General features: G+C 35.9%; 1 protein-coding gene across 17 annotated transcripts in view; it reads left to right on the top strand.

Annotated features, from left to right (window-relative positions):
- Positions 1-22,223, top strand: part of MEF2C (myocyte enhancer factor 2C) — a 135,297-nt gene that overhangs the window by 100,839 nt on the left and 12,235 nt on the right. For 14 of the 17 annotated variants that reach the window (XM_017812632.1, XM_017812633.1, XM_017812631.1 and 11 more), the window contains 4 exons: positions 4,343-4,529; positions 5,716-5,763; positions 19,477-19,649; positions 21,808-21,937. In XM_017812632.1, the coding sequence (XP_017668121.1) occupies positions 4,343-4,529; positions 5,716-5,763; positions 19,477-19,649; positions 21,808-21,937 (538 nt within the window). The remainder of the gene's footprint in view (positions 1-4,342; positions 4,530-5,715; positions 5,764-19,476; positions 19,650-21,807; positions 21,938-22,223) is intronic. The other 3 variants (XM_017812643.1, XM_017812638.1, XM_017812647.1) reach the window with 1 other exon arrangement.

Below are 22,223 nucleotides of genomic sequence, written 5' to 3'. Positions count from 1 at the left end.
AACTGCACAGTTAGCTTTTTTTTTCATGTAAGACAGAATATCCCTCCTCTGAATACTTCCCATGCAGAAATCAAGTTCTGTGTCCTCCATCAATCTGCTTACCTCAAAAGGAAGAATCAGTAGATACTCTCCCCTAATGCAATAGGGACTCCTTCTTGTGGAATAAGCCAAGATATAATGGGCAAGATGGTGCTCACAACTAGTATGTAATAGAAATTTGTAAGTCTCTGGTTTTATATCTAAATATCATAAATTACATGATCTGCAATAATGCTCTTAACTGTACAGATCAGTATAACCTAGTCAGGGAACTTATATTCATTCACTTTTGATCCTCAAAGGTAGCCAAGAAAGTTGAGGGGAAAAAAGCAAAATTAAACAAAAAGTCAGCAAGTCAAGTCTCTAAATCACTACTTACAAAATATATAAAACAATGCATTGCCTGTGCGTGGTCTCATAACATAGTAAAGCTGCTGCCAAATGAAAATAACATTGGCTTTTGCTCCTAAGAGCTAAGGCCAATAATGTTTCCTCAGATAGTTTTCCGGGGATAAGTATTTGTATTGTTCTAAACCATCTGATAATAATTAGACATTTATTTGTAGTTTTCATAAGAGTGATGAAAGCAGAGGAGACAGAAATAATCCACTAGAAGGGAGCTATAAGTATCTCTGTCTCTAAGTAAATGAAGGCCTGGTTGAACATGGGAGGGATAAAACTAATATTTAACACAGTTTAGTCCATTAATTTCCAAGGGGTTTGAGTGTCCAACATTTTCCTTTGCACCACAGATTTGGAATGCACGTCTTAACACAATGTGGTATCATCTCCAGTGAGCCATCTGCCCTCTTTGGCAGTTGTGTCCCAGGGAGAAAAGACAGAGGGAGGGGAAAAAAAAAAAAAAAAAAAAAAGACAAAATGTGGCAAACTGCACACACATTACAGTTAGACTTTTTCTATGTCAGAAAATTAGCAAATGGCAAAGAACATAGTGAGGCAATGGGAGGTACTTATCTCTATGTTGAATGCTTTAGCACCAGCCAAATAACATTCTCTCAGACAATTTCTTAGCTCTGTTTGGTTGTTGGCCCAGGCCAGGAACAATTCCCAATTGTCAGTTTATATGTAGTCATGACTTTTTTGAGGTTGAGAAAGCTTAATGGTATGGACACAGAGTGCTCTGTGACCTCAGACGGCCTCAGTTCCTCTCTAGTTCCTACTAATATAGATATTACGCAAGTGCATCAGAAGCTTTAATGTCCATCAGGCCCAGTTGGAATCGATATGCCTCGTGACTTACTACCAGGAATGACTAGGGAATCTGCAGGAGGTTGCAGTTCTTGGTGAAGGATTTATAAAACTGTAATAAATTTGGACAAACAGAGCAAACTGTAGCTAGAGACTTACTGTTTTGTACTGGTGTTTATCTAGTCAAACTTCTCTCTATAACTTTTGACTATGGAGGAGAAGAAATAAAAACTACTATATTCCAGACATAGTGTGTATTGTGCTGCAAATCAACGAGCAAAATTACTTTTCCCTGATAAAATTGCCTATGAAGTGCTCTGTAAGTAGATGTAAGTAGACCCAGACAGTAGGTAAAAATGAAATCATTACTACAGAAATTAAGAAACTAATTCAACCTGTTTAAAAAAATATTTTTTAAATGACAAAATAAAAGCTAAGCAACTGTTCACATAACTAGAGAGATTGGCAGCCCCAAGAGCACCCAAGGCTGGAGCTCTTTTGTCCTGCACCGATGTAGAAAAAGAAGAATCTAGCTCTTCATGGGTTTGGTCTGTACATGGAAGGAAGAGCATAATGGTGAAAGCAGATAAGCTTGTTGAGGTCTAGCAAGACCTTCAGTTTTGCATTTGTACCAGTGTTTTAGCTTAGGTAACTCAACAGAAGTTTGGATAAGGAAAAGATATTAGAGACAATAATAGTCTCTACCCAGGCTCAGAGGACAGATTTCACAGATCTTATATCATAGGTGAAGAAGATGTTCTGCAAAGTACTCTCCAGTGGGTGACGATCTGACGTAGACTGACACTCAAGCAGGCGGAATCATGGGCTCAAAGCCACCAGGCAGAGAGAACTCCATCACAACCCTGAATGTTGCAAGAATCAGAAATTCCATATTGGCTTATTTATGTCTCACGTCAGGCTGGAGGGGGAGCTAAGACTTGAGGAGCTATTCACATCCTCGTGTGAATTTGCTGGCTAAAACCTTTTGAAAAGGCAGTAACCAGTAGCAGCAGCTAACTTTGAACACCAGGAGCAGTCTCATGCTTCTGACTTACATAGGATTTAGGAACCTCTCGTGTCCTTCTGTGGCCAGTGAAAAGAATGTCTTGCTTCAAAACATACCTTCATCTGATAAAGTGCTTCAGATTATGCTATATGAACCTATTTCCAAGGAGTCTTGACCTCAGTCATGAGGATGTAAATTACGTGTAGGTTCTTACATCTGTAGATTAGATGTAAAACATGGGGATTCCCAAAACACCTTACCTTCCTGTCCCATCTCTAGTTCAACCAATCAGATCTGTGGAAAATACAGCCCTTGGAGTGCATTTCAGCTTCTCAGCAGAGGGAATCAAGTTCCTACATGAAGCCCCCAGGCTGGGGAACAGCAGATCCATCTACTCAACCACTGTTGCTATGACCAGCTCTCACAAAAACCAGGCCATAGGCTACACAGAGGGTATCAGAGCTAAATTAACACCTTTAAATAATTCCCAAGGCATTTGTGTAATGTATCCTTCACATCATACCCTGAACTAAAATCTTGCTCTGTGTTTCAGTGGTTAAGCCAAATGATTCCTCTATATTTAGAGCAAAATTTTTTCTGCTTCTAGAAATGGGAGAGGTTAAAAAAAAAAACAAACCACCGCCAACCTTAATAGATAACTGTAATTTGATGGCTAGTGCTGTAATACACAGGGCACAGCCAATAGTTCCAGCCAGAGAAGAGACATGTGAGTGGTACAAGGTCAGGGTACCTCTGTTGCCTGGCAAGCAAATGATGTGCCCAGCTCTCCACATACTCCCTCTAGGTCCTTGAAGACTTACAAGTCCTATCAGCTACCAATAACAAAATTAAAACCTCTGATTTTCTCCCTCAGAATATGTTACAAGCCTCCTTCAAAGAATTTTTGGATGTGTTTAAGCTCTTCTAGCTTATAAGATTTATAAATGGCAAATTGAGGGGTACTTCGTTTGCATTCAGGTATTGAATATTTAAAATGCTGTCAGGTAATTCTGAAAAAGATTTTCTGATCGAAAAGACAAGAAATTAATTATTTTAAAAACAAGTAAATTAAATACAGATTTCTAATATGGTTATAATTTTTATAGAAGTTCAAGCAAGCACTATCTGAGAAAACTCCAGCCAACAAACTGACAACCAACCAAGGAAACCTGAACTGGGCTTTCTCAGAGCCTAATGAGAATTAGATTCTGCATCTCCTCACACCCTCTGTCAGAGTGGTACATTATTTGGTTCATTTTTGAAAGGGATTCTTTCAAAGGGAAGTGCATAAGGAGACACTCCTGCCTTTAAGTATGAAAACAGTGTATTGAAAAGTTGTCACTAAACACTACCGCCCCACCCAAAAAAACCCAAAAAAACCCCAAAAATAAAATAAAATAATAATAATAAAAAAAAGAACACAAACACTGGTGTGTATCTAAGGTTCTTGTATTTGTTGGCTGTCCCTGAGTAGAACTTTGTTTCTTTTAAGCCCTTCCAAGATAAGATAGAAACTTTAAAAAATGTAATTTGCTGTGTTGGTGTATTTAACATGATTTGGGATCATTCTGGTTGCTAAAGCAACATAAGCTGAAATTAAAGCCTTCCCTTTTGGATTCCACCCCTTTTAATTTTTCTCCATGCAGTGAAGTCATCATAATCATGTACCTTTGATCTTGCAGTCATCTATGACACTACATTAAGGTATCATAAGTGAACAATTATGATGTCACAGAATGAAAGAAAAAGAAAATTAAGCTGCATAAAGTAGAGGGTTGTTTTAAACAAGAAAAAGAGAAAAAAATAAAAAAAAAAATAAAATCTTTCCAGTTCTTACAAAGTAAATGCGCAAGCTGCATTAAAGGAAGATGGGATCATGATTCGAAAAATCATATTTAAAAGCTCTTTTGAAACTCTTCTCTTGAGTCTTGTGGAAGGAGGCAAGCATAAATATTTTAACCACCATCTACAGAATATTTTAACCACCAACTACAGAATATTTGAACTAAATATAGAGTAACTGTACTTGAAGGCTGTTGTGCTTCTGTACTATTCTCGTCTCTGTTTTCCTTTTTTTTGCTTGTACAGGCTGTTCCACCACCAAACTTTGAGATGCCAGTTTCTATCCCAGTGTCCAACCACAACAGTTTGGTGTACAGTAACCCAGTCAGCTCACTGGGAAACCCCAACCTTTTGCCACTGGCTCATCCTTCTTTGCAAAGAAATAGCATGTCTCCTGGTGTGACACATCGGCCTCCGAGTGCAGGTAACACAGGTAGGATCTGTTCCATCCCATCCCTTCAAGTGCTCTATTATCACCTCCTTGCATGCCTTCGATCACTTTAAACTGTACTCTGAGAAACAAGAAACTCTGCTTTTACCAGTTATAACAGTTTGTCCAAAATTACTGTGTTGAAAAAAATCAAAAGAAGAGCCAAAGGGGTTTCTATTCTCAATTTAGAAAATTTAAAATAAATTAAAAAAAATTAAAAAAAAATTAAAAAAGGTTCTAGAAAAAGCTGAATATTTACTGAAATTAAAGAAAGTCAATAAAGGACAAAAGGGCAGACAACTTGCTGTTTCATAAAGAGGCAGCTTATCTACTTTATTTGTACAAGAACTCACTATACCATAAAGCTTAAGAGGGCAGGGAAGAAAATGTAGCCAATGCAAACAAGTTGAAGCAAGTAAATTAGGACATTCTTTATTTAAATAATCAGTCTCCAGGCTAAAAGCAGAATTTATTTTTATTTATTCATTCACAAGTTACTTGATGGGTTAATGTTAGTTGAGCTCTGTACTTGAGTGCCTTGTGTAGCAAGGGATTATGCTTTGTTCTGGTGTTGATGAGGGCTCACCTCTGAATAGGATAAATGGGGATTAGGTTGTTTCAATCTGTCTGGCTGCAGCAATTTCAAGATCCTTAAGAATACCACATTCAAAGAACTGTTTGAGGTCTCCAAGTGCAAAGAGAACTTTTAAAAATACTTAGTGTGAATGTCTGTAAAAGGCCAAGGAAATAAAAAACTATGTAAATATATATATCTTCTGAGTTACATTCTTGTCTAGCAATCTTCAGCCTCTTCCTCCCAATCCTATGTGAAAGTCTTTACTTTCCTGACTAACATTCAACTAAAGATAGATTTCAAGTGAAGGACTACTGTACATAACTTTCACACATAATTTTTCATATGCTGTGGAAGTATGAAAATTAAAAAAAAAAAATAAAGAATGAAATGTTATGTACTATATATTTTTATTTATCCTTGAAAGGCAAGTGTCTCAGACAGGTAACATTAAACATTATGATTTTATGACTATGGGTCTGATTCAATGCCAGTTGAAGTCAGAGGAAAGAAGTGGTGGATACTGGAGCAGACTGAAGGTAGAGAAAATGTTTTGAATGTTTGTGTGTTATAATTTATTGTGCTCATTTATTGTATTTCATTTCAACCCCCTAGGTAGCCTGATGGGTGGGGACCTCACAACCGGTGCAGGCACCAGTGCAGGTAAAGAGAAAAAATGTATTTCTTTAAGTGAATAAAGGACTTACTTCAAAGACTGAGTCCTAAAATAGCTCCATATTGGAGTTGATGTATTAGAAATTGATTGGCATCAATTTAATTCTCCCAACTGGGGGGGGGAGTTGATACTTGTGGTTCTCTTACTAGTAGAAAGAGGCTTGTTTTCCAGCACTGTCAAATATCTTGCACCTCAACAAATTCCACAGGCACAAATGTCTGGTTTCCTTCACATCAGCCTTTGCATACAAACTTTTGGGTACATTGCATACCCCTGTTCAAGCAAAACTCCCAGTGGAGTCAGTGTCAGAAACCATGATCCTTTTTGAGTCACAAGGAGTTTTTCCTTTGACTTTAGTGGAATTGGGGTTTCAATTTATGATTTTAAGCTTGAGTAAAGATTTCAATATTGAGTCTCTCATTAGACTTTCATGTACTGAGTGCAGATGTGATTTCAAGCCCCGACTCTAAGACCATTGCTAGTCAGCAAAATCTGTTAGCATTTACTTAAATAATCAGTAATTAACTTTAGTTTTATGTATTTGCTTAAGTGCTTTGATACACAACAGGGAAAGGACTTTCAAAATACCCAGGCAGAGAAAAAGATTAGCCCATTTAGTTCTGCTCCCATAGAACTAATGAGAACTGTACTTGCTAAGTTCTGTGTTATCAAATCGATGTTGTCAGAGTAGTCCCCTTTGCTCAGCAAACTCAGTGGTTTGTTAGCAACGTCAGCAATGTTGCATTATGACAAATACAGATTACAAAAGACAATGGCAAGATTACTTTTGCAGTTTTAGGAGTAGACACATACGTTCAAAGAAAACAACCTGAGTGGTAAAACATTCAATTTTACTGCATTAACTGCTCTCAAAGAGAACTGTATGGAAAAACAGTTGGAAGATTCATTTTGTGCACTATAAACCAAGGCTTATATATGTGGCAATTCCAACATTGTCTCTTAAAATTATTTATAAAGAAATTTTGGATCTAGTGATTTTTTTTTCTCTCCTTTGGCTCTCATCAAGCCCCACCTCCCCTTTTATCTTCACACATGGATGAATCACAGATGTTTGTATGATGCATCCATAGTAAAATTGTAACTGCACAAAACTGTATCAGAAAGGCACTTTAAACACATACTAAAGCTTTGAGGGGTCATTTTGTATTAACTTCGGAGCAGGGAAGGCAGACCACAGGAACTTTGCTATTAGTCTCCTTTGTTTTCTAAAAAGAGAAAGCATGATAGAAAATTATATATATTTGTTCATTATCTCCTGTTAGCCTGCGAAACACAGCCAAAGGCAGATTCAATCTGGTTGTGGTCGCATTTCATCTTTCTTTTTAAGCTCGAGTAGAAACAGGAACAGCGGCAGACGGATAGCAATTGATCGCCCTATTAAGGGGCTCCCTCTTCTGGCTCATTTAGAAATATCATTGCCTGGTTACTGGTCTCCCGTTCCTTTAAATAGACGCTGGAAAGCAATTAGTAAAGGCAACGTTTTCTTTTAAAAGAGGAGCATACAAAAATTAAGTGTCACCTACATGTGCATTTGTCATAATAATCCTTCTGCTTAATAAAATCTTTACATCAGTATACTGGTTTAAAATTTATATTCTTTCTAAATATATTTTTTTTTCTTTGGAAATATATTAAAAACATATATAAGCATAGGGAGCCAGATAGCTTGATTATTTACTCACAAATTAAAAATTTGCAGTTCTGGCACACTGTGTTATGCATTAAGCTCTCAAGCAATGTAACTTTGGAGTAGGCAATTGATTTCAGAGGCATATATATATATACGAGGGACATTGCTAGGAATGCATCATAAATATTTAATTGCATGAATAGTCTTTGTTCTTTATCTGGCAATAAGTGCCTTAAACACCATTAAAGAAGTGTTTTCTAAATCTCTTCAATGCAGAACAGTAGGAAGAATTTGATACAGGGCTGAAGAAAAATGGAAAGGTCTTAGTTGCATTGTTCTGCAACAGCACTGTTTTGGACAGTCCTCTTTCTTTAGGGTGCAGAAGAATAAACATCAAAAGTTCTCTTTGTTCATCATTTTTCACAAGAACAGAGACCTCTGTATTTTCTTCTAATTGGCATTTTAGAAGCTGCTAACATGATCATGTGCCTTAATCTGTTTGGGTTCATATTTCTGGACAAATTAGAACATTATGAATTTGCATTTTTCCGCAATGCTTAAAAATAGCATATATTCAAAATAATATACTTTAAGAAGAGTCTAAACAGTTTCATTTCTGCCGTTATAAAATGAAACTACTTTTTATTACTAATGCCTGGCCTCGGTTTCTTCACTCCTTCAACAAATTACATTATAACAAATTGCATTATGATTGCAATATCAGAAATGGGAAGAGATTATTTAAGCCCATGTTTTGAGAAGTATGTTATTTCACTGGTTTGGATTATTTCAAGTATTAACCCTGGAATCATGCACAATTTACCTCGGGAGTCAACCCAAGGCATAAATAGAACTTAAAAAGCTGACTACTTCTTTATTATCTTACACAACTAAATACCATCAGTGGTATTTTTAAGTTGAACCAAGGTTATCTCAGGTTTGTTAAATTTGTTCTTAACACTGATTAAATAGTTTCTGTCATGTGATAGTAGCAACTTCCAATAAAATCAGAGTGAACTTCACATTTAGTAGCATTGCTAAATTATAAACACAACAATGTCTTTGGCACTATTCTCTCAGTGGTTTTTGATTGAAAGAGAGAAAAAGAACTTTTTGGATGCAAATTGGCGTGCTCTAAACCCATTCTATCTTATCCCATAACTAGTATGAAGACTGATTTATTTACTTGTTGGCATCATAGACTATGTGAAGTTCTTTTAATTTCTAGAGAGTGTATTCTTTAACAAAACCACTTAACAGTACCTTTACCATAAATAAATAATGTTGATGAAGTTTTAGTACTGTAAATTATCTGAACTCAATTTTTATTCAGTGGCTCATTATTTATGTTGAAAGTTTGATAAAAGATTAAAACTTATAAAATATTTCAAAAGTTTTAAAATAGAACAGTATTGGGGGATGTCTTTCTTTGCATCTGTACTTCTAACTTTTGATTTGCAGATTAAATTCTGTTTTTAAATTGAATTCTGGTTTTCATATTTACATTTTTTCAGATTAAGACATTTTATAATTAAGTTTTCTTTTGAAATGGGAAGGATTACTATATGCTTAAAACTACTATAAATAATAAAATCAAAAGAAAAATTCCATCTCAAGTGTTAAATACAGGATGGGTATAAAATAAAAGATATACTTGCTATAACTGTTTATTTATGTAATTTTTTGTTTCCCTATTTGATTTCTCTACTGCCTCCATCTTGACATTAATATTAAACTAAAGAAGCAAGTTAGTCAAGAGTACTTAGGACTCTATAAATGCTGCCAGAGGAACTAAGTGCTTGGTCTCTTTTGATCTGGCATCCTCAAACTACCTTTAATCCTGTTCTTAAAAAAACATTAGAAAGATCATCAATGCATTTTGAAAAATTCATCCGATGTCTCTTTAAGAACTGCATCCTGTATTTACCTATAAATCAGTGGCTAGTCATTTCCTTCTAGAAATTAACCACAAGCTAACAATTGCCTTCTCATCTTCTGAGGGCTGAGGTCCTGAAATGCCAGCCAGTATCATAATTTTGTAGTGCTTTCCTTCTCTTTGTTCTTTTCTTGGACATGTATTGACTGTGGGTGAAGGTATTCTACTAGTATTTCAAGACACATGGGAATATATGTAATAGTAGCAGTTTTTAACTTATAAGCCTTCGGGGCAGAGGCAATCTGGATGGTGTCTTCTCAAAAAAGTGGTTTACTAAAAAGAAGCAATCTGCCCAAGTAAGCCAAACAGCAGTACCAAAAAAATAAGCAAGACTTTCAAAGGCATCTAGCTGCATTAGTGTCTTTTGAAACTATAAATATAAATGAGAAAATTAATATTAAAAATTTTTTTAAAAATTAAAAAGCTATGTAAATATTCTCCACTGTGCCCTGAAATCATGCTTGGCATAGTCAAAAGAAGGTTGGGCTATAATGTGTTAAATAAACAAGTGAGCTTGGAATAGTGATTCTCAAACCACAGTTTATGGGCAGCCTGTTCAGATTGGATTTGCCAGGGAGAGCATGATGGGTTGTTGCCTGTCCATTATTACTTGATGAGTGCACTAGCCCACAGACTTCTGATCCAAAGATTGGGCAAAATGTGGTACAGAAGCATAGTAAACAATAGTTCTTGTCCAAGGAAGCTTAAAGTCCCAAAGAACACTCATTCATAACAGAGTTTGTGATGCAATAGTGCCAAATCAAAATAACAAGAATTCATAAATTGGCAGCTTGACTTAAAACCATGGAGGGGGATACTAAATGAAAAACATAGTAGCTCTCTTTTTCTCTTTTCCGCTTGTATTATGTCATTAAATGTTCCTTTTCCAAGCTTTCCTCCATATAGGGTGTATATATATACTTTTTCTTCCGTGTTTTAAGGGAAGTACCTACAGGTAGGAGATTTTGATAAAGCAGGAAGAACACTAGAACTTGTTTGACAGGTCTAATACATAGTAGAAAGACAATAGTCTATCCAATAGTAACTGAATTTCATACCTATGTAGGGAGACAACACAGGCCTTTCCAAATTTAACTTCTATTTCTGCCCTGAGCAACTGTTTTATATGGCTTATTGAGGCTCTTTCATACATGTGAAAATCACAAAATATGTGAAAGGATAGCTGCTGCTATCCATGTAAAAATTAAAAAAAAATCTTGCAGTGGGTGTCATATGCAAAGATGAACATGTATCTTCATCTTACTCATGTGACCTCTTACCAGAGATCCACGCAAGCTCATTCTCAGAAGACATCAGTGAAAATCTGTGAAAATTTGGCCTTAATTAGGTTTCCACCTGTTGTGAGTGTTGACTTAGTAATTTATTTAGTTATTCCCTGTCTCTTCATTGCTTTAATCAACAATGTCTCAATATTTGTATTTATAAAAAGACAGCTTGAAAAAATTGAAAGGGAGAAAGCCCTAAGTTCACATGTAATGAACAATTAAGTGAGTCATACAAACTGGTTCTTTCTAAGTGGGATTTTAAAGACAGGCATGATTGACTTCTTTTATGATAAAAAGTTTCAAATGTTCCTCAAGACTAATTTGGATTCTTTAGAGAAAATCCTTTTCCTAGTGAAGTCTGGGGGAACTTTATGCTTTCCTTAAGTGAGACAGGAATTTCACTGTTTTTTCTATCTGTGCATTCTTGCTCACTAAGACATCACACAGTCTTCTGTTGCAATCCATACTCTTGTTCAAAATCAGAAAGTACTGCTTAAATTTCAAACGAAATTAAGTAGTATTATGTATGTGCAAAATACTTTACTTTTGCCTGCATATCTGTTCTAAAAAAAAAAAAAAAATAACAATTATTTCTAAAGTTTCTTTCAGGAAGCAAGAAAATACATTTTCAAATAAGGTCTTCTCTTTATAATTGGAATTATTGAAATATTTTTCATTGAAAAAGCAGTTTCCTCAAAATGGTAATTGATTTCAAATAGCCGAAAAAGGAAATTATTTGTCATCAGCAAATAATTTGTTAAAAGCAGATGATTGACAAAAGGGTTATGGCTTTAAACTGAAGGAGGGTAGATTTAGTTTAGATATTAGGAAGAAATTCTTAACTGTGAGGGTGGTGATGCACTGGAACAGGTTGTCCAGAAAAGCTGTGGGTGCTCCACCCCTGGAAGTGTTCAAGGCCGAGTTGGATGGGGCTTTGAGCAACTTCTAGTGAAAGGTGTCCTTGCCCATGGCAGGGCATTTGGAACTAGATGATCTTTAAGGTCCCTTCCAGCCCAAACCATTCTGTGATTCTGTGATATTCGTCAAAGTCTCTCACAGGCAGTCAGAAGAGAGAAGTCCTCTACTCTTCTCAGGCTTGTATTTTTCTCATCAGCAAATATATTTTTCAGCAATAGAGTTTCTTCTCTGACATGTCACATTCTGGTTTGTCTTTAATTATTGAAACTCTGGATCAATCCATATGCAAAAAAAAAAGAAAAAATACTGTTTATTTTTTGAATAAACTGAACTAGAATGAAGCATCTTTTCAGCTAGCATACTTATAAGAGGGCAGTTAAGTCCTGCAAACATATTTTGGAGAGGGGTTTATCTCAGACCAGTGAGGGCCAGATAGGAATTGTGCACATTTTAAGAGATCAGGTCTATGCCAGTAACTGCAAGATCGTTGGAAAAGCTGTGATGCAGGCTGAGTTTCAGCTGACTATGGAAAACCACCCTCAATATCTGGTGTTGGCCTCTCCTATTAGACTAAACCTTAGTGTGGAAGACCAGTGTATTCCTAGTGCAGAGCATGGACTAACATTTGCAGATGTGAACAGTGAATGAGGAGAGACCATTACATGAGGTCTGGGACATTGCATCATGCCAGCTCCTCATTGTAGCAGATACAGCACCAGTAACAGGGGCAAAATAACTGTTTCAGCATGGTAAGACACTTCTGAATGACTCTGATCCCTGACATTTTGTTTGGACCTTATAAAACTGTAACACAAGAGTATATTCCTGTTGCTCACTGTGCAGTGCCCACACGTCTAAACTACAGACACATAATATTTATAAAGCACAAAACTGAAGACCACTGTGTAATTGCCTTAAGTGATTTTTCTCAGTAATTACAACTTAGTTACTGTGCTGATTAGGTGAAGCTTCAAGCCAAACAAGATAATGTGAAATATACGAATGCTGAGATGAGCACAGCTATTGATAAATAATGGTGTTAGAACGAAATAATGCTGTGGAAGTTGAGATAAATTAATCAATAGAATCAGAAGTAAAGGAAAGATAATGTTTCTACATGAAAGCTGTATGATCTGAGATTCCTGAAATTAGGTGTCATTAAAGAATGATGTCCGACGCTATGATTGGACATTATATTATAAACACAATGGCAATAGTAACTGTACTGCAAGATTAAAAAAACACAAACAGGACCTGGACTTGAATCATCTATTGCCCTGTTTCCTTGCTGAGGAAAAAAAAAAAAAAAAGAGAGGAATGATAATCATTGAAGAAGAAGAAAGAGCATTCCTCCATCTCTCATTGTATAATTTGCCACAGACCCTCACTGCCTATGACATACACCCCTGTTCCAAAGGCTGCAAGGAGGGAGTCCATGGATGTGCTGAAATATCTTCTTGCCACTTGGGAAAACTAATTGCAATGAGAAATGTTGCGAAGCGTTTCTCACAGTTCCTTGTGTGGGTAGCTACAGGCTAATTCGAGACAGTCAGGTGCCACCTTTGCATTTATTTTATTAAGATGTGAACTTCTAAAGTGGGAGAATAGTTAGTGCAAGAACTAATTTAGAAACATTTAAATATGTCTTTTTTTTATAGCAATAAAACCTAACTGCAGTGTTGGTGACCAGGCTAGCTTCCCCTGCACTTGACTCAGCAGTAAAGTATTTGCATGCAGGTATAGCGGTCTGTGATGCAAAAGTCAGGTTTATGTTCTCATGTTCTTTCATCCTCCTTCTAAATAAACTCATTTATTTCTTCATTCGGCTGAAAAATCATCTCCAATTTCTAGGCTCCTGGATTTGTGACATGTCCTTAGATTTTCAGAAAAGTATTTTGTATATGTTTTGCATTGTCAAGTGCCCAAAGAGCCACTTCTTTACTTTCAGCCTCTGCCTGAGAAGCATCATCACTGTCCAGAATGAAATCTGAGCCCAGTTGCTGCAGTATTGGAGAAAAGTGCCCTTTTGCAGCAATAGTTATGTGCACCAGCAAATACTCCACATACAGTAGATTGTCAGGATGTTCCAATTTTCACATGCACTCACCCACAGATCAGAAATAATTTTGGCTAGATCATCCATGTATACAGTTCACTAAGGTAGCTGGCAGTATATGAATATTTTGTAAGGAGACTGGTTAGAGGACTATTCATGGCACTAAACACAACATTTAGCAGTAGGGCACATGCTGTTTCAATATGTTGCATAAGTACTTGAACCAGCAAAGGGACAAAGCAAAACTGAATAGTTTGAGCCACAGAGAAGTCACTTTCTTCATAATATGCTACAAATATAAGGAAACCATACACAGTTTTCCTTGGAAAATTTGAAGAGACCCTTTACCTCCCCTGCAGTGGAAGCACTGGAGATTTGCTTGATTTCCAAAATGGGAATTCACCCAGAATAATTAAATGGGATGCACGGTCTGACTTTTAGCTTTGTGCAGTCCCAGTACAGGTTACATGTACACCTAAATTGCCTACAGTATTGGGAGTATTTTAGTGGTTCCCAAATACTATCTTTTTTCCCACATAGGACAACAATAATGCCATTAGTGCCCTTTACATCTCTTTAAAGGGCAAGAAGTTCCCATTGACAGTTATGCAACCTGCTTGGCAAGAACAGGTGACTAGGGAGGGACAGCTTAGTCTTACATTGCTGTAGAAATCTCTACCTTCTTATTTACACTATTTCTAAATGATTAGTTCTAAAACTAGCAAAAAAAAGAGATAGTTTTGTCCTGGTTCTCCTCCCGTTCTTCCAAATGCCTGTGTGTTCTCCAAACTGCCATTCTGTTTCAGCTCAAAATGCAGCTGATACTTCCCAGGATGCCTGAGAATTCTTCCACACAAAGTCAGTAGGTTTTGTATGACTCCCTGTAATTCAGTAAAGAATTAGTTCAATGTTGTGGGAATGGGCAGTTACTTTAACATAAAGATTTCCTTTTTTCTAGACTAGGATAAGTGCAGATTGGTTTTCTTTTCCCACTTGCAGTTAGTAAAGATTGTGTACTGTGAATGACTAGCATTTAACGTTTGAGTAAGAACATTCAATTACCTTTTTTTAAAATTATTTTTAGATGAACACCAATACAGCTTCCTAGCACCAATGCTTTGTTTCTAGCATGTGTTTATTTTGGGTGGTAAACTACAGCCTATTCCAACAGTGTGCACTCATTAAAAAAAAAAATAAATAAAAAAGATACATGATGTAAGAGAGAAAAGAGAGAAATTTACCTCTTAATTACTGGTAGGAACAATTAGCAATCCTTCAGAAAGTGGAAAAATTAACTGAGTGAAGAGTGCAAAACTGTGTATAAATTTAGCAAAATTTCTCCTACTGCATTGATTTTTTTTGTATACACATGTATTTTGAGGTGGAGTTGATTTGTGGCATAGTTTGCTCTGATGTATATATAGATTAATTCTACATTTAATATTCTTTATAAGAGGGTTGGTGGTCAGTCAAAATGTCATGTATATGGAATATGCATTTAACATAACCCAGTAAGAAGCAGACATCCTCTATGAAGTTGAAAGTACATATTCACCTTAGAAGAAATACAAAACTTTTCACAAGTAAGAAAATACACTTGTTGGAAACTTGAAAGGAGCACTGAAACCCCTTCAAGAATTTGAATGTTCTTTTCCTATTAAAAATAATGTAGGTAGACATCCCAGATTCCTAAAGATCTCGTAAGTTCTCAATACATATGGTCAGTGAAAAACATTAGAGTAAAGAAAAGAGAAGAAAGGATGTATAAATTGTATGTCTTATTCTTTGTGCTTGTAGGCCTACCATAGAGGATTTTTCATTCAGTATATTTTTATATCTTTGGAATCACTAATTTTTTTTAAAAAAAGAAAGAGTAGGAACATGACAGCTTCAAAAGTCCAAGAAATCAAAATATAAAATTTTTCTAATTTTTCAAGACTTAAGGGCTTTGAATTATGACAATACTGTTCAAGAATGTTGAGAGATATGGAAAAAAAGTATTCTTTCCTCATTTGTGTTACCTTACCACATGGAAAGTTTCCTGCTTAAATGCTCAGTACAAAATTATTACCTTAACTCTGAGAATATCAAGAATTACAGCCACTTGGCAATGCCTGTAAGCCAATGACCATAACTCTTTATAAGGTACAGGTGTTCCTAATGAGGGATGAAAGGAGAGAAGTAAACTTTGCTCTCTGTCCTGTCCTGTTCTGAGTAAACTTGTGCTCTTCTGGTATCCTTAAGTTCTTAAAATATGGAAGGGACCGCTTAAGATAGTATTTCATGAATTTGTAATACAGGTAAATTTGTAGCTTTCCATGAGTAAATGGATGTTTTCTTTTTAATAATTCTTCTTGATTGAATAACTCTTGGTGCACAAAAGTACATTTTCTGGATGTTTTTTAAAAGTGCTATTGCAGGGATTAATCATGCATTTTGTACTTGGATGGAATTCCTTCTAAAGTCAATGGCATCCTTACCTAAATGCACAATGTGGGAGCATGCCCAAGAAGAGCGTTCAGTGCTCATAAGGCACTTGTCCTTATATTCTGCTGTTAGTCCAAATGCAAAGTATGGCACTACATCTCTTGACATGTGCTGCTCTCCTAACTGTGTCTAGAAACAAGCTCTTTTCTGTGTAAAATATTTTTACTCTCTCAAGTCAGTATAACAAATAATACAAGGAAATATCATTTTCTCTGAAAACTTATTGATTTGAAGATGCTGTAAATTTGCAAATTCTGACATATGCCCTTTAAAACTTGTGCATCCACTGTTTTTATTTTCATTATGCACTACAGAATATATTCATACTGTTTAAAAATGTTCTATTCCAGCAGAAATATGGCTTTTAACCAAATAAAAATGTAAAGCCAACTTGCTCTAAAATCCATCTGGTTTTCATTTTCTTATAATCTATAATCAGGAAATCCATTCATCCACGACATATAATTTTTACGCTTTCAAGTGGATAGTGAAATGCAATGTTCTACACAGAGTCACATCTAAATTGATAATTGTCCAGGCAAAGTGTAATTTTAAAGTATAGGATGAATGAAGATTTAATTTGTACATTAGAAGTCTTATACTTTTTTTATTGCCTCTGAATGTAAATGAGGCTATTCTGTTCAGTCAATTTTTCTGAAGGTGGGACAACTGCCTCAGAGCAGGCCACAGCCCTCTTGAGTTAAAAGGGTACAGTTTAAGGAGCTGGTTTAAATGCAGACTCTTCTTAACTGTAAACCACATGCATGCATTCATCACTGATTTCCAAATGATGGGTTTCTGTATCACTGGTTTAAGGTCCACAGTCTTACATTCCTGAATCCTCATTATACCAGAAGAATAACAATTTGGTGACTGGAAAGAGGAATGGTTATTACATGGCTCCAAAATGCTAGATGGCATAATATGCCATGAACAGCAGAAATCTCCTGGTAAAAAGAAGACTGCAATAGTTCTTTAAAACAATTTGATGCTTTTAGATATAAATGTAAGAAATCTGATCACTGTTCAAACTATTTGACATCAGTAGGTAAATAAAATAAAGGTCAGATGAAAGTTTCTGAAGAGTTAAGGTTTGTGCAGAAGCATTCTGTCTCTTAGTGTTTAATAGTGAATTGAATTAAGTAAATCTTATGTAGAAAACAGGAGTTCTTCTTGTAAGAGGTTTTATTCTCAAAAAATCACAATTACAAACAAACATATAGAGTACAGTGCATTCTGTTTTGCTATATATCTGCTTCAAAGACTTTCATTGTCACTCTATGAACAAATCCTCGTCATACAACAGATTTAGCAGGGAGTTTTACATCCTGCTGGTAAATATGGCCTGTATGAAACCAACACCAGAGAAAATCTGATTTTGCTTCAGTTCCTCCTGTTGATCACTTCTCAATACATTACTTTTTTAGTATTCAGTTTGTAAAAGATGAATTTTTAAAAGGCTCTGTGGTTTCTAGCAAAAAATATTGTCATACATTCAAAACGCCCCTTTTAATCTCACTGCCTCTAGTAACACATGGCATTAATTAGAGTATAATAGGTAACCAATCCATGTTGAGACCATTGTTTGTTTTTAAAAAAAAAGCCTACTGACACAAAATGGAAAATTCTCCACAGCGTTCTGCTGGTATAGCTTGATAAGTATAAAATACACTTCTTTTCATTAACATTTTATCTTACTAACTGTAAGATATTAGGGAAATAAACAACAGGATTAACTATGAAAAATATTTTAATACAAAATCTCTGAAGTGATCTTTGTGCTTTTAAGTTTTCATTTTTTTGTAAAGGCATGTGAGATCATGATAATAAAGAAGCATGCAAATAAACAAGCCAGGCCAGAGCAGTTACTAAAGGTACATCACAAATACAGAAGTCAAGCACTGTTTGATAATTTTCCTGTGTCCTAAGCCTAGTGTTCACAGTTCAGGGTCTTCCACAGCCTGAAGTGGTGTTTTTGTATTTAAAAGCCTTTGACAGATTTTATTTCTGTGGATTTGCTGATCTGATAAATACAATTAACTGATGTGCTTGAGGATTAAAAACATGATTTAGTCTTAATCATGCTTGGACCACTTCATTATCCTTAACCAGAAAAGCGAATCACTCTCATGTACTGTCATTTTTATGCCCACCTCATAGACATTATCGAATTTAGTTCCATAATCCATTTATGTCCTTTAGGGATGTAAACTCCATTACATTGGCAGGGCAGGGGGAAGTGAGATGCTTCTTCTTCACTGACTTTGGGATTACAGAGGAAATTTGAAGGTCCAGGGTTTCTGACCCGCAGGGCTCTGCCACTCCCACTAGCTCATCTTCTCACACGAATTCTAGGTTGTGTGTCACAGCTCCCGAACTATGAACAAAAGCTGAGCACAGAACAGCAAGTCTTCCCTAGCATGTTTTTGCTATGTATTTGTCTGTGAAAGTTTTCTCTTTCTGTATTGTTTTTTGTTCTATTCCCTCTCTATAATTGGGCCGTTTCTGTATCTCTCTTGAGACTATGCAGACAGAATTTCAAGGTTAGGCTAAAAATCATCTTTTCCTCCAGACTTAGAAAGGTCTCATTTTAGTGGAACAGTAGGTAAGTAACCTTATGGAAATACAGTTGTCAGTCCTATGTGGTGACAGAAGGAAACCCTTTTTTGAAAAACGCAAATGAAGCATTTGCTTGTCAGAACTGTTCCTGGGGCCTGCAGCAGAGAAATGAAGATGAAAGTTATGGTGGCATTTTCCAAATAAAGTTCTGATCTTGCTCCCATTGACTTTAGTGTTGACAGTATCAGATCCAAAAAGTGTTGTAAAAGAGAGCCAAAAGCATTTACAAATCTTCTTAGTCCTCCCACTGCCTTTTCTGGAAATTATAGCCTTGCTGTACTCATCCTTTGTTTAAAAGCAAAACAAAATCATGACCTACAAAGGGCTGAGTCAGGAAAGGCATGATGCTCTGTAGTTGTCAAGAAAACATGGAATAACTTTGACTTTTTTTAAGCCCTTAAATTATCTGACTTTCCTGATTCTCTTGTAAGGCAAATGTCAGATGCTGGCTGCTACAAGGGCACAGTATAATGTGTTATATACCACAGTACTGTAAACAGAGTCATATAATAACATTAATTTCAGCGCATCTCTAAGTTGTCAGCAGCCATGAGAGAAAGCATTTGAAGACCAATTGTTCCAAATATAACGTGTTGTATTTTTCTATAAAGATACATGACATAGGTATTTACCATGAGTTTTTTTTATTTCACATTTTTAGTGTTGAGGTTTAAGAAATACAGTGGAGTGGGGTTTCTCTCTCCTTTTTTTTTCTTTATTTTTTTTTCTCTTTTATTACCTAAACAGGAAATGGATATGGCAACCCCCGCAACTCACCAGGTCTGCTGGTCTCACCTGGCAACTTGAACAAGAATATGCAAGCAAAATCTCCACCTCCGATGAATTTGGGAATGAACAACCGTAAACCAGATCTCCGTGTGCTTATTCCACCTGGCAGCAAGAATACCATGCCATCAGTGGTAATGCATTTTCAAGGCTTTTTTTTTTTTTCAGATAAGAGTTACTTGGGAATTTCAAGACTGGATCAAGCAATTAAATTCTTGCTTGTTTGGTCTTTCTGTCTAACCCTTAAGGTTTGACATCAAGCTGAGAATGTAGGCTGAGCCTCTTTGATTGCTTTTTTGAAGTCATATTTACTTCCTCCCTTTTTTCTGTTAGTTGCAAAATAGGAACTGTGTCCTACACAGTCTAAACTTCTGCAGTCTCTTTCCTACTAGCTGAAAGAGCCTTTCCTGGATTTGTTATAAAGGCTGAATTTAACCCTGAGTATTCCTAACCTATGTTTTTCCTAAATATTTAGGCACACAGACTCTCAGCAAATGGCATATTAGTTATAAATAAATTAATTTGAACTCTATCACTCTGAGCTCCAAATTTTGTAATGATAAGAGGTAGTACATAGACAGAGCAAGAGAAAAAGAAGCATGAAATTTTGGTATCTCCTGCCAGGATGAGTGAAATTTATGCAAGATATTGTGCTAGAAGGTTGATTAGGGATGGTTTCATGTGCATGTCTTGTAGTTCCCTTCCAAAAGTCAGTTAGTGTTTGCAAGTAAATCTTTTGTGAGTGACTTAATATTTAAAGTGAGCTTAATCTAAAAAGTATCTTGATGGTAAATTTAAGCGACAGTATAAATGCAGTTTTCCATTATGTAACAGACATTATTAAAACAACTTCCAAATTGGTTACTTTATCTCAATGGAAAATAAATTAACTATCAAACTAGAACCCCCCATAAATGTGATGCTGCCTTCTAAGCGAATAAGTACCAAATAGTCCTACAGGGCAATACTCAAAGTCAAGCAAGGTGGTAATAAGCTGTCTGCATCAAATTATTTATTTCAAGGCCCTTAAAACAGATATTTTCCCGGGGGATTTTGTGAGTGGTCAGGTATAGCATGACAGTCTGCAACCAGTGGGACTGTGGAAGAAACAATGAATTCTTAGAGAAAGTCTTCTGCTGAAAAATGGATAAATTGCTCCTACAGCTGAGACAAACATTCCATTAGAAGGACAAATAAGAGATCTATGAGGTGTTATTTTTCCAAACTATGCTCAGAAAGTGTTTAATTTGCTACCCCTCTCAGATGAAACTAAACCCTAAACCAGAAACCTGCATCCTGGTAAATATTTATATTCACTAATTTTTAACACTCCTTTCCTATGCAATCAGTCTGAGGATGTTGATCTGCTTCTGGTAAGTGGTAATGATGTTCATCTTAACAACAAGGAAAAGAAAACCAGTTATTTTTCATTATGTAGTGAAATGTTGGTTGAAATAAAATGGAAAACATTACCATAATAAGTATGTTGTGAACACAAAGATCATTGTAATTTTTCTTAATACAACAGTATAGAAGACCAGATGTAGTTGTTGCACATATTCAAGTTATGCCTGCTAGAATTAATCTTTCTTGTTACTGGTGCTTTGAAAGCATGTAAACTTGTATTGTTAAAGGTGGTGCAGCCTTATGGTGGCTCTCTGGTCATTTTATCCTGCCACTCACAGAATTAGAATTCTCTAGTGTAATTTTTACAGTGCAACATCTAATGCCCTTGAGTTAAAGATAAGTGTGTAACTGCTGTGCTACCTAGGAGTCTTGAAGGTTTTTTTAATGACAAAAACTACTCTGAAATAGTCAGAGCACCATCTACTGGTAAGACTTCAGTGTTCAGCAATCTGGACTTTCAAAATCCAGTGGAGCTGGGTTTGGGGGCTTTTGTTTCACCTTTTTTTTTTTGTTTTGCTTTATGGGTTTTGTTGATGTTTGTGGTTGGTTTTTTTCTGTTTGAGTGAAAAGAAAAACACTGGGAATTGAGCTTATATATTTCATAAGTTTTTCACAATCTGTTCTTCTACCCACAATAAAAGCAATCTTATAAGTTCAGTTACCTAGGAGATACTGATGTAATGTGTTACTATGGTGACAACTGGTCTCTTGAAGGCTTGTAAATGGTAGGGTTGGCAGAGTTCATCAAAGCCACATGTTAAAGGATTAATTTCTAGAAATTTGTATCAGCCTGTATTTCTCATGCACAGAACATACACAGAAAGCAAATACACTCAACTGACTTAAAACTAGTCAATAATATGTTTATTTTACTTACTTTAAAAGAATCAAAGGATAAATAACTCCCAGTCTGCTCAGTCATTGGCTACTCCAGTGGTTTCCGTAGCAACTCCTACTCTACCAGGGCAAGGGATGGGAGGATACCCATCAGCAATCTCAACAACATATGGTACTGGTAAGTATGCATGCAGGATGCAAAGGATGGGGGAGGGAGCAAGGTGCTGACAAGTGTCTATCTTAGTACTAATGAATTAGCTAATGTTCCTTGGGAGAAACTGAAAAATTCATAGCTGATATGCTTTTGCACTACATTTGCTTATTCTGTACCTGTCACTAACTTCAGACACGTCTATTTTGAAGTCAACTGTCTTGTTTGAATGGAAGACTGATTTGGTAGCTTTCTTTCCTTGGCTTTAATAAAATTTTTTAAAAAAGTAACTTAAAAGACAGTTCTTAGTCTT

This window comes from Lepidothrix coronata, unplaced genomic scaffold (genome assembly GCF_001604755.1).
Source record: "Lepidothrix coronata isolate B3197 unplaced genomic scaffold, Lepidothrix_coronata-1.0 Scaffold37, whole genome shotgun sequence".
Taxonomy (NCBI): domain Eukaryota; kingdom Metazoa; phylum Chordata; class Aves; order Passeriformes; family Pipridae; genus Lepidothrix; species Lepidothrix coronata.
The sequence above is the reverse complement of the archived record's forward strand: the minus strand, read 5'-3'. Positions and strand labels throughout refer to the sequence as shown.